This window comes from Salvelinus fontinalis, chromosome 9, assembly GCF_029448725.1.
Source record: "Salvelinus fontinalis isolate EN_2023a chromosome 9, ASM2944872v1, whole genome shotgun sequence".
In the NCBI taxonomy this organism is placed as follows: domain Eukaryota; kingdom Metazoa; phylum Chordata; class Actinopteri; order Salmoniformes; family Salmonidae; genus Salvelinus; species Salvelinus fontinalis.
In genome coordinates, this window is record NC_074673.1 from 4,936,605 (window position 1) to 4,950,356 (window position 13,752).

Here is a 13,752-nt window from a genome sequence, read left to right on the forward strand (position 1 = left end):
ACCTTGTCAGCTCGGGGATTCAAACTTGCAGCCTTTCGGTTACTAATCCAATGCTCTAACCACTAGGCTACGCTGCCGCCCGATCTCAGATGCACAGGGTTCCATTTAGGATGAACAGGGTTCCATTTAGGATGAACAGGGTTCCATTTAGAATGAACAGGGTTCCATTTAGGATGAACATGGTTCCATTTAGGATGCACAGGGTTCCATTTAGGATGAACAGGGTTCCATTTAGGATGAACAGGGTTCCATTTAGGATGCACAGGGTTCCATTTAGAATGAACAGGGTTCCATTTAGGATGCACAAGGTTCCATTTAGGTGGAACAGGGTTCCATTTAGGATGAACAGGGTTCCATTTAGGATGAACAGGGTTCCATTTAGAATGAACAGGGTTCCATTTAGGATGCACAGGGTTCCATTTATGATGAACAGGGTTCCATTTAGGATGCACAAGGTTCCATTTAGGTGGAACAGGGTTCCATTTAGAATGAACAGGGTTCCATTTAGGATGAACAGGGTTCCATTTAGGGGGAACAGGGTTCCATTTAGGATGAACAGGGTTCCATTTAGGATGCACCGGGTTCCATTTAGGATGAACAGGGTTCCATTTAGGATGAACAGGGTTCCATTTAGGATGAACAGGGTTCCATTTAGAATTAACAGGGTTCCATTTAGGATGAACAGGGTTCCATTTAGGATGAACAGGGTTCCATTTAGGATGAACAGGGTTCCATTTAGGATGCACAGGGTTCCATTTAGGATGAACAGGGTTCCATTTAGGATGCACAGGGTTCCATTTAGAATGAACAGGGTTCCATTTAGGATGAACAGGGTTCCATTTAGGATGAACAGGGTTCCATTTAGGATGAACAGGGTTCCATTTAGGATGCACAGGGTTCCATTTAGGATGCACAGGGTTCCATTTAGAATGAACAGGGTTCCATTTAAGATGAACAGGGTTCCATTTAGGATGAACAGGGTTCCATTTAGGGGGCACAGGGTTCCATTTAGGGGGCAGACAATGTCCTGTTCTGCTAGATGAAGTCTTACAGTAATGAGAGGTGAAGCAGAGGGAAATGACCCCTGTCTTTCTGGAAGCCTTTCTGCTGGGTTTATCTTGGACCTCTATGCCAAAATGTCAATTAGAGGTCTACGTAAACCTACTATGCTGCTGTTTGAGTGTGTGTGTGTGTGTGTGTGTGTGTGTGTGTGTGTGTGTGTGTGTGTGTGTGTGTGTGTGTGTGTGTGTGTGTGTGTGTGTGTGTGTGTGTGTGTGTGTGTGTGTGTGTGTGTGTGTGAAAAAAACTGCCATCTGAGCAACCAATAATCCTGTTTTGATGCATCAGTACAATAATCTGTCATAACAGCTGTAAATGTATTCAATTAAACAATAATCTGTCATAACAGCTGTAAATATATTATATTAAACAATAATCTGTCATAACAGCTGTAAATGTATTATATTAAACAATAATCTCTGTCATAACAGCTGTAAATGTATTATATTAAACAATAATCTGTCATAACAGCTGTAAATGTATTATATTAAACAATAATCTCTATCATAACAGCTGTAAATGTATTCTATTAAACAATAATCTCTATCATAACAGCTGTAAATGTATTATATTAAACAATAATCTGTCATAACAGCTGTAAATGTATTATATTAAACAATAATCTGTCATAACAGCTGTAAATGTATTATAGTAAACAATAATCTATCATAACAGCTGTAAATGTATTATATTAAACAATAATCTGTCATAACAGCTGTAAATGTATTATAGTAAACAATAATCTATCATAACAGCTGTAAATGTATTATAGTAAACAATAATCTGTCATAACAGCTGTAAATGTATTATATTAAACAATTATCTGTCATAACAGCTGTAAATGTATTATAGTAAACAATAATCTGTCATAACAGCTGTAAATGTATTATAGTAAACAATAATCTGTCATAACAGCTGTAAATGTATTATAGTAAACAACGTACGTAGATCAAAAGCGGAATGAAATCTGCACCCCAAATGGCACCTTATTCACTATGTCGTGCACTACTTTTAATCAGAGCTATTCTCTATATAGTCCACTACTTGGTAGGGCCCATGGTAGGGAATAGGATGTCATTAGACTCCATCGTACTAACCATCCCACTGTTAGTTCTGTGTGTCTCAGTCGCTCCGATGACAGTCAAGAAGTGATTATCTCTCTGGCTTCCTGGCTGAAGGCTATTGGCTGAAGGCTATTGGCTGAAGGCTATTGGCTGAAGGCTATTGGCTGAAGGCTATTGGCTGAAGGCTATTGGCTGAAGGCTATTGGCTGACATCCATTCTAGAACCAACATCTAAGAGATGGTCTCTGACTGTGCAAGACTACCATGGGTCTGTCACGTATCCAGATGTTTTTTTCCCCCTGTCAGCTGCTTGTCAATTTCGACAGAGCCAAAGTGACTAACAAAATCGTAGCCTCCTCTCTTTCATTGTACCAAGGAGCTCTGTGTAGAAAGAGCTGTCCGGGATGTTTGAGCTCTGTTAGTGTTCTAAGGACACGTTTCTTTTCTCTCCCCGTCTGTTTCTCCTGTTTTGTAATTCACCACTTTTATTTTTTTTTACACACAAAACCCTCTGGAGTATCAGAGTCAACCACTTACAACGGAAATGGAACTCTTCCCCTCTCTCTCTTCCCTCTCTCTCCTCTCTCTCCTCTCCCCTCTCCCCCATCTCCTCTCTCCCCTCTCCCCTCTCTTCTCTGTCTCTCTACTCTCTACTCTTCTCTCTCTCCTCTCCCCTCTCTTCTCTGTCTCTCTACTCTTCTCTCTCTCCCCTCTCTCCCCTCTCTCCCCTCTCTCCCCTCTCTCCCCTCTCTCTCCTCTCTCTCCTCTCTCTCCTCTCTCTCCTCTCTCTCCTCTCTCTCCTCTCTCTCCTCTCTCTCCTCTCTCTCCTCTCTCCTCTCTCCCCTCTGTCTCTCTACTCTATACTCTCTCTCTCTCTCTCTCTCTCTCTCTCTCTCTCTCTCTCTCTCTCTCTCTCTCTCTCTCTCTCTCTCTCTCTCTCTCTCTCTCTCTCTCTCTCTCTCTCTCTCTTTCTCTCTTTCTCTCTCTCTCTCTCTTTCTCTCTTTCTCTCTCTCTCTCTCTCTCTCTCTCTCTCTCTCTCTCTCTCCTCTCTCTCTCCTCTCTCCTCTCACTTTCCTCTCGCTCCTCTAAGCTGCTGCCTCTCAATTCCCCACCCACTGCACTAGCACCTTGTCTCTGTACTACTCTCCTACTATCCTATAGGCCTGTCCTGCACTACTCTCCTACTATCCTATGGGCCTGCCCTGTACTACTCTCCTACTATCCTATGGGCCTGCCCTGTACTACTCTCCCCTATGGGCCTGCCCTGTACTACTCTCCTACTATCCTATGAGCCTGCCCTGTACTACTCTCCTACTATCCTACGGGCCTGCCCTGTACTACTCTCCTACTATCCTATGAGCCTGCCCTGTACTACTCTCCCCTATGGGCCTGCCCTGTACTACTCTCCTACTATCCTATGGGCCTGCCCTGCACTACTCTCCTACTATCCTATGGGCCTGCCCTGTACTACTCTCCTACTATCCTATGGGCCTGCCCTGTACAACTCTCCTACTATCCTATGGGCCTGCCCTGTACAACTCTCCTACTATCCTATGGGCCTGCCCTGTACTACTCTCCTACTATCCTATGGGCCTGCCCTGTACTACTCTCCCCTATGGGCCTGCCCTGTACTACTCTCCTACTATCCTATGGGCCTGCCCTGTACTACTCTCCCCTATGGGCCTGCCCTGTACTACTCTCCTACTATCCTATGGGCCTGCCCTGTACTACTCTCCTACTATCCTATGGGCCTGCCCTGTACTACTCTCCCCTATGGGCCTGCCCTGTACTACTCTCCTACTATCCTATGGGCCTGCCCTGTACAACTCTCCCCTATGGGCCTGCCCTGTACTACTCTCCTACTATCCTATGGGCCTGTCCTGTACTACTCTCCCCTATGGGCCTGCCCTGTACTACTCTCCTACTATCCTATGAGCCTGCCCTGTACTACTCTCCTACTATCCTATGGGCCTGTCCTGTACTACTCTCCCCTATGGGCCTGCCCTGTACTACTCTCTTACTATCCTATGGGCCTGTCCTGTACTACTCTCCCCTATGGGCCTGCCCTGTACTGCTCTCCCCTATGGGCCTGCCCTGTACTACTCTCCTACTATCCTATGGGCCTGTCCTGTACTACTCTCCTACTATCCTATGGGCCTGCCCTGTACTACTCTCCTACTATCCTATGGGCCTGTCCTGTACTACTCTCCTACTATCCTATGGGCCTGCCCTGTACAACTCTCCCCTATGGGCCTGCCCTGTACTACTCTCCTACTATCCTATGGGCCTGCCCTGTACTACTCTCCTACTATCCTATGGGCCTGCCCTGTACTACTCTCCCCTATGGGCCTGCCCTGTACTACTCTCCTACTATCCTATGGGCCTGCCCTGTACTACTCTCCCCTATGGGCCTGCCCTGTACTACTCTCCTACTATCCTATGAGCCTGCCCTGTACTACTCTCCTACTCTCCCCTATGGGCCTGTCCTGTACTACTCTCCTACTATCCTATGGGCCTGCCCTGTACTACTCTCCTACTCTCCCCTATGGGCCTGCCCTGTACTACTCTCCCCTATGGGCCTGCCCTGTACTACTCTCCCCTATGGGCCTGCCCTGTACTACTCTCCTACGGGCCTGCCCTGTACTACTCTCCTACTATCCTACGGGCCTGCCCTGTACTACTCTCCCCTAGGGGCCTGCCCTGTACTACTCTCCTACTATCCTATAGGCCTGCCCTGTACTACTCTCCTACTATCCTATAGGCCTGCCCTGTACTGCTTTCCCCTATGGGCCTGCCCTGTACTACTCTCCTACTATCCTATGGGCCTGCCCTGTACAACTCTCCTACTATCCTATGGGCCTGCCCTGTACTACTCTCCTACTATCCTACGGGCCTGCCCTGTACTACTCTCCTACTATCCTATGGGCCTGCCCTGTACTGCTCTCCTACTATCCTATGGGCCTGCCCTGTACTACTCTCCTACTATCCTACGGGCCTGCCCTGTACTACTCTCCTACTATCCTATGGGCCTGCCCTGTACTACTCTCCTACAATCCTATGGGCCTGCCCTGCACTACTCTCCTACTATCCTATGGGCCTGCCCTGTACTACTCTCCCCTATGGGCCTGCCCTGTACTACTCTCCTACTATCCTATGGGCCTGCCCTGTACAACTCTCCTACTATCCTATAGTTCTGCCCTGTACTACTCTCCTACTATCCTATGGGCCTGCCCTGTACTGCTCTCCTACTATCCTATGGGCCTGCCCTGCACTACTCTCCTACTATCCTATGGGCCTGCCCTGTACTACTCTCCCCTATGGGCCTGCCCTGTACTACTCTCCTACTATCCTATGGGCCTGCCCTGTACTACTCTCCTACTATCCTATGGGCCTGCCCTGCACTACTCTCCTACTATCCTATGGGCCTGCCCTGTACTACTCTCCTACTATCCTATGGGCCTGCCCTGTACTACTCTCCCCTATGGGCCTGTCCTGTACTACTCTCCTACTATCCTATGGGCCTGCCCTGTACTACTCTCCCCTATGGGCCTGCCCTGTACTACTCTCCTACTATCCTATGGGCCTGCCCTGTACTACTCTCCCCTATGGGCCTGCCCTGTACTACTCTCCTACTATCCTATGGGCCTGTCCTGTACTACTCTCCTACTATCCTATGGGCCTGCCCTGTACTACTCTCCTACTATCCTATGGGCCTGCCCTGTACTACTCTCCCCTATGGGCCTGCCCTGTACTACTCTCCCCTATGGGCCTGTCCTGTACTACTCTCCTACTATCCTATGGGCCTGCCCTGTACTACTATCCTACTATCCTATGAGCCTGTCCTGTACAACTCTCCTACTATCCTATGGGCCTGCCCTGTACTGCTCTCCCCTATGGGCCTGCCCTGTACGACTCTCCTACTATCCTATGGGCCTGCCCTGTACTGCTCTCCCCTATGGGCCTGCCCTGCACTACTCTCCTACTATCCTATGGGCCTGCCCTGTACTACTCTCCTACTATCCTATGGGCCTGTCCTGTACTGCTCTCCCCTATGGGCCTGCCCTGTACTACTCTCCCCTATGGGCCTGCCCTGTACTACTCTCCTACTATCCTATGGGCCTGTCCTGTACTACTCTCATACTATTCTATGGGCCTGCCCTGTACTACTCTCCTACTATCCTATGGGCCTGCCCTGTACTACTCTCCCCTATGGGCCTGCCCTGTACTACTCTCCCCTATGGGCCTGCCCTGTACTACTCTCCCCTATGGGCCTGCCCTGTACTACTCTCCCCTACGGGCCTGCCCTGTACTACTCTCCTACTATCCTATAGGCCTGCCCTGTACTACTCTCCTACTATCCTATAGGCCTGCCCTGTACTGCTCTCCCCTATGGGCCTGCCCTGTACTACTCTCCTATGGGCCTGCCCTGTACTACTCTCCTACTATCCTATGGGCCTGCCCTGTACTACTCTCCTACTATCCTATGAGCCTGCCCTGTACTACTCTCCTACTATCCTATGGGCCTGCCCTGTACTACTCTCCTACTATCCTATGGGCCTGCCCTGTACTACTCTCCTACTATCCTATGGGTCTGTCCTGTACTACTCTCCCCTATGGGCCTGCCCTGTACTACTCTCCTACTATCCTATGGGCCTGCCCTGTACTACTCTCCTACTATCCTATGGGCCTGCCCTGCACTACTCTCCCCTATGGGCCTGCCCTGTACTACTCTCCTACTATCCTATGGGCCTGTCCTGTACTACTCTCCTACTATCCTATGAGCCTGTCCTGTACTACTCTCCTACTATCCTATGGGCCTGCCCTGCACTACTCTCCTACTATCCTATGGGCCTGCCCTGTACTACTCTCCTACTATCCTATGGGCCTGCCCTGTACAACTCTCCTACTATCCTATGGGCCTGCCCTGTACTACTCTCCTACTATCCTATGGGCCTGCCCTGTACTACTCTCCTACTATCCTATGGGCCTGCCCTGTACTACTCTCCTACTATCCTATGGGCCTGCCCTGTACAACTCTCCCCTATGGGCCTGCCCTGTACTACTCTCCTACTATCCTATGGGCCTGCCCTGTACAACTCTCCCCTATGGGCCTGCCCTGTACTACTCTCCTACTATCCTATGGGCCTGCCCTGTACTACTCTCCTACTATCCTATGGGCCTGCCCTGTACTACTCTCCTACTCTCCTATAGGCCTGCCCTGTACTACTCTCCTACTATCCTATGGGCCTGCCCTGTACTACTCTCCCCTATGGGCCTGCCCTGTACTACTCTCCCCTATGGGCCTGCCCTGCACTACTTTGGTTAAACTGTGGTTGTCTGGTCTCTGGTCTCCAACGGTTAAACTGTGGTTGTCTGGTTGTCTGGTCTCCAACAGTTAAACTGTGGTTGTCTGGTCTCTGGTCTCCAACGGTTAAACTGTGGTTGTCTGGTCTCCAACAGTTAAACTGTGGTTGTCTGGTCTCCAACAGTTAAACTGTGGTTGTCTGGTCTCTGGTCTCCAACAGTTAAACTGTGGTTGTCTGGTCTCCAACAGTTAAACTGTGGTTGTCTGGTCTCCAACAGTTAAACTGTGGTTGTCTGGTCTCTGGTCTCCAACGGTTAAACTGTGGTTGTCTGGTCTCCAACAGTTAAACTGTGGTTGTCTGGTCTCTGGTCTCCAACAGTTAAACTGTGGTTGTCTGGTCTCCAACAGTTAAACTGTGGTTGTCTGGTCTCCAACAGTTAAACTGTGGTTGTCTGGTCTCTGGTCTCCAACGGTTAAACTGTGGTTGTCTGGTCTCCAACAGTTAAACTGTGGTTGTCTGGTCTCTGGTCTCCAACAGTTAAACTGTGGTTGTCTGGTCTCTGGTCTCCAACGGTTATACTGTGGTTGTCTGGTCTCCAACAGTTAAACTGTGGTTGTCTGGTCTCTGGTCTCCAACAGTTAAACTGTGGTTGCCTGGTCTCTGGTCTCCAACGGTTAAACTGTGGTTGTCTGGTCTCCAACAGTTAAACTGTGGTTGTCTGGTCTCTGGTCTCCAACGGTTATACTGTGGTTGTCTGGTCTCTGGTCTCCAACGGTTAAACTGTGGTTGTCTGGTCTCCAACAGTTAAACTGTGGTTGTCTGGTCTCTGGTCTCCAACGGTTATACTGTGGTTGTCTGGTCTCTGGTCTCCAACAGTTATACTGTGGTTGTCTGGTCTCTGGTCTCCAACAGTTAAACTGTGGTTGTCTGGTCTCCAACGGTTAAACTGTGGTTGTCTGGTCTCCAACAGTTAAACTGTGGTTGTCTGGTCTCTGGTCTCCAACAGTTAAACTGTGGTTGTCTGGTCTCTGGTCTCCAACGGTTAAACTGTGGTTGTCTGGTCTCCAAGGGTTAAACTGTGGTTGTCTGGTCTCCAACGGTTAAACTGTGGTTGTCTGGTCTCCAACGGTTAAACTGTGGTTGTCTGGTCTCTGGTCTCCAACGGTTAAACTGTGGTTGTCTGGTCTCTGGTCTCCAACAGTTAAACTGTGGTTGTCTGGTCTCTGGTCTCCAACGGTTATACTGTGGTTGTCTGGTCTCTGGTCTCCAACAGTTAAACTGTGGTTGTCTGGTCTCCAACAGTTAAACTGTGGTTGTCTGGTCTCTGGTCTCCAACGGTTATACTGTGGTTGTCTGGTCTCCAACGGTTAAACTGTGGTTGTCTGGTCTCCAACAGTTAAACTGTGGTTGTCTGGTCTCCAACAGTTAAACTGTGGTTGTCTGGTCTCCAACAGTTAAACTGTGGTTGTCTGGTCTCTGGTCTCCAACGGTTATACTGTGGTTGTCTGGTCTCCAACAGTTAAACTGTGGTTGTCTGGTCTCTGGTCTCCAACAGTTAAACTGTGGTTGTCTGGTCTCCAACAGTTAAACTGTGGTTGTCTGGTCTCCAACAGTTAAACTGTGGTTGTCTGGTCTCTGGTCTCCAACAGTTAAACTGTGGTTGTCTGGTCTCTGGTCTCCAACGGTTATACTGTGGTTGTCTGGTCTCTGGTCTCCAACGGTTATACTGTGGTTGTCTGGTCTCTGGTCTCCAACAGTTATACTGTGGTTGTCTGGTCTCCAACATTTAAACTGTGGTTGTCTGGTCTCTGGTCTCCAACGGTTATACTGTGGTTGTCTGGTCTCTGGTCTCCAACGGTTATACTGTGGTTGTCTGGTCTCTGGTCTCCAACAGTTAAACTGTGGTTGTCTGGTCTCTGGTCTCCAACAGTTAAACTGTGGTTGTCTGTTCTCCAACAGTTAAACTGTGGTTGTCTGGTCTCCAACGGTTAAACTGTGGTTGTCTGGTCTCTGGTCTCCAACAGTTATACTGTGGTTGTCTGGTCTCTGGTCTCCAACAGTTAAACTGTGGTTGTCTGGTCTCTGGTCTCCAACAGTTAAACTGTGGTTGTCTGGTCTCCAACAGTTATACTGTGGTTGTCTGGTCTCTGGTCTCCAACAGTTAAACTGTGGTTGTCTGGTCTCTGGTCTCCAACAGTTAAACCGTGGTTGTCTGGTCTCTGGTCTCCAACAGTTAAACTGTGGTTGTCTGGTCTCTGGTCTCCAACAGTTATACTGTGGTTGTCTGGTCTCTGGTCTCCAACAGTTATACTGTGGTTGTCTGGTCTCTGTTCTCCAACAGTTAAACTGTGGTTGTCTGGTCTCTGGTCTCCAACGGTTAAACTGTGGTTGTCTGGTCTCTGGTCTCCAACAGTTAAACTGTGGTTGTCTGGTCTCTGGTCATCAGAGACCTCCTCGTGTCTCCAGAGACCTCCTCGTGTCTCCTCTTTCATTGAAAGCGACAGATCACTGATAGTTTACTCAGTGTTGCCTGGTCTCTGGTCATCAGAGACCTCCTCGTGTCTCCAGAGACCTCCTCGTGTCTCCTCTTTCATTGAAAGCGACAGATCACTGATAGTTTACTCAGTGTTGCCTGGTCTCTGGTCATCAGAGACCTCCTCGTGTCTCCAGAGACCTCCTCGTGTCTCCAGAGACCTCCTCGTGTCTCCAGAGACCTCCTCGTGTCTCCAGAGACCTCCTCGTGTCTCCTCTTTCATTGAAAACGACATGATAGTTTACTCAGTGTTGCCTGGTGTAACTTTCCACATAGTTACTGAGTTGTAACTGTCTCTCCTTACTACAGGGCTTGTCTCAGGGCCACACACACACACACACACGCACACGCACACGCACACGCACACGCACACATCTCCTACAGGGCCTGGGTGCCATTCAACACTAATTCCATCCTATTATGCATACCTGCATTAAATGCCATGTAATTCAACAGGGAACTGTGGCCTTTATAGAAACAAATATAAAGCTTGACAATTCTGTTTGTTCCCCCTCCATTCACTGTGTGTCCGTCTGTTCGTCTTTAGGCTTATTATGGTCTATTTGTGTCCGTCTGTTCGTCTTTAGGCTTATTATGGTCTATTTGTGTCCGTCTGTTCGTCTTTAGGCTTATTATGGTCTATTTGTGTCCGTCTGTTCGTCTTTAGGCTTATTATGGTCTATTTGTGTGCGTCTGTTTGTCTTTAGGCTTATTATGGTCTATTTGTGTCCGTCTGTTCGTCTTTAGGCTTATTATGGTCTATTTGTGTCCGTCTGTTCGTCTTTAGGCTTATTATGGTCTATTTGTGTCCGTCTGTTCGTCTTTAGGTTTATTATGGTCTATTTGTGTCCCTCTATAGGCTTTTTACCCAGCTAGTACATAACGTTCTCACAACCATTTGTTTCCTAGAGCTTGGTGAACACGTGGTTATCCTATGGTTATTTTTGCATACAACCTTCAAATCAATTCCAATTTTATTTGTCACATGCACCGAATACAACAAGTGTAGACCATACAGTGAAATGCGTACTTACAAGCCCTTAACCAACAGTGCAGTTTTAAGAAAAATACCCCAAAAACCTATTCATTTTAGTCTATTCAAATAGCACTCGTTAAGATCAGGTGTGGCCCAATTAGTGGGCGCGGCCAACACACTTAAACAAGATGGAGGTTAAGAGAGAGTTTTGTTTGATGCTGAGAACGGAATGTTTGTTTTTTTAAATAATGTTCTTACAACGTTCTCGGAACGTTACTAATGTTCTCTGGTGCTTTTTAATGGAACGTTTTCTTATTAATGTTCTGAGAACAGGACTTTAAAATATAACCGTGAGGAAACCTGCAGAAAAAAACGTTATGCTGACGTACTGAAAAATTCCAACTAAACAAATATATGGTTTTCAGAACGTTAGGTGCTAGCTGGGTACTGAGATGTACTGAGTGGAGATGGTTTTCAGAACGTTAGGTGCTAGCTGGGTACTGAGATGTACTGAGTGGAGATACCATTGTGGGTCTGATAACGGGTCTGTGGGTCTGATAATAGGGTCCGGTTTGGGCATCTCCATGAAAAGTGCATTTTAGCCAATGACTAGAATGAATCTGTGTCCGGGAAACTGGCCCCATGATATCCATTAGATTAGTCCATCAGGGCCATCTTCATGGGTTCATACACTAAGACACAGTACTACTAGCTAATACTTTGGTTCATACACTAACCTAAGAGGCCAGGCACATGTCCACTTGTTAATTGTTTGTAATTTTTCTGCGACCGATTCGTCCTTAAGGGACATTCTCTAAATCTATTCTCTGAGTGTATGGTGATCCTGATGTGATGTTTTTTACCTCTGACCCTCAGGATTCACCCCAGCCTCCTCCACCCCGGCAACCTTCCACACGGCAGAGCCAGCCGGGGTCAAGGTCAAGGTCAAGGACACGGACACGGACACGGACACGGCTTGATCTCTGCATCGTCGTCTGTGAGCAGCATACATCAGGCCCAGCCTTCGCTACGCAAGATCAAAGGACGTATCCACAGGAGCAAGAGCCTGGACAGCGTCGCCGTGCTGGACTCCAACGTAAGTGAAGACGCTACGTGACATAGAGGCTTAAAGGAATAGAGGTTAAGGGTAGTAATATGGTAATTTAGCAGATTGTTTTGGTCCAAACAGACAGAACAACATTTAAAAGGGACACTACTGAGATTCCTTTTGATTGACTTGGAAACGTTTCTAAGTGGGAAACTCGGCGCTCATCTTTCTACGACGAATTTCCAAGTCGGAAATTGTCCGAGTTTCACTGAGACACTAGGAACCACAGTCCAATAGAAACACCAGAATGGGTAGAATCAATGACATCATTCATCAACTATTTAAACAGTCCACAACCAGTATAACCACTGGTACACATACACACACATAGACACACACACACACATAGACACACACACACACACACACACACACAGACACACACACACACACACACACACAGACACACACACACACACACACACACACACAGCTTTGAATTCTAATGTGTTCAACTAATTCCACTTTAATGTAAGATATCCTATACCACGGTTCCCCAACTGGCGGCCCGTGGGCCAAGTGGTTGTCTGTCTGTCTGTCTGTCTGTCTGTCTGTCTGTCTGTCTGTCTGTCTGTCTGTCTGTCTGTCTGTCTGTGTGTGTGTCAGTGGAGTTTGGTGGCGTTTATGATGAGGGAGGACAATATTTTTTCATGAGTATGACCTTATTTCTATTACAGCATATTGGACGTCTGTCATTTATATTCCATTCACCCAGTTCAATGTGACAGTGACAGGTTTAGGTTACTCCATGATACTCAAATGTTCCCAATACCCATCATGAGGTTACTACAACCGAGCCTATGAATGACAGTTTACAACGTAGGTGCACATGTTGAGAGAAAAATTTGAGGTGACAGACAGTGACACCTGGACAGACAGTGACACCTGGACAGACAGTAACAGACAGTGACACCTGGACAGACAGTAACAGACAGTGACACCTGGACAGACAGTAACAGACAGTAACACCTGGACAGACAGTAACAGACAGTGACACCTGGACAGACAGTAACAGACAGTGACACCTGGACAGACAGTGACACCTGGACAGACAGTAACAGACAGTGACACCTGGACAGACAGTAACAGACAGTGACACCTGGACAGACAGTGACACCTGGACAGACAGTAACAGACAGTGACACCTGGACAGACAGTGACACCTGGACAGACAGTAACAGACAGTGACACCTGGACAGACAGTAACAGACAGTGACACCTGGACAGACAGTGACACCTGAAAAGACAGTAACAGACAGTAACAGACAGTAACAGACAGTAACAGACAGTAACAGACAGTAACAGACAGTAACAGACAGTGACACCTGGACAGACAGTAACAGACAGTGACACCTGGACAGACAGTAACAGACAGTAACAGACAGTGACACCTGGACAGACAGTAACAGACAGTGACACCTGGACAGACAGTAACAGACAGTAACACCTGGACGGACAGTAACAGACAGTGACACCTGGACAGACAGTAGCAGACAGTGACACCTGGACGGACAGTAACAGACAGTGACACCTGGACAGACAGTAACAGACAGTAACACCTGGACGGACAGTAACAGACAGTGACACCTGGACAGACAGTAACAGACAGTGACACCTGGACGGACAGTAACAGACAGTAACAGACAGTGACACCTGGACAGACAGTAACAGACAGTGACACCTGGACAGACAGTAACAGACAGTA

General features: G+C 47.7%; 1 protein-coding gene across 7 annotated transcripts in view; it reads left to right on the plus strand.

The window, feature by feature from the left end:
- The window catches only part of LOC129861938 (tight junction protein ZO-1-like), a 215,094-nt gene that overhangs the window by 22,742 nt on the left and 178,600 nt on the right, over positions 1–13,752 (plus strand). For all 7 annotated transcript variants that reach the window (XM_055933150.1, XM_055933152.1, XM_055933153.1 and 4 more), the window contains exon 2: positions 11,816–12,035. In XM_055933150.1, coding sequence (XP_055789125.1) covers positions 11,816–12,035 — 220 coding nt within the window. The remainder of the gene's footprint in view (positions 1–11,815; positions 12,036–13,752) is intronic.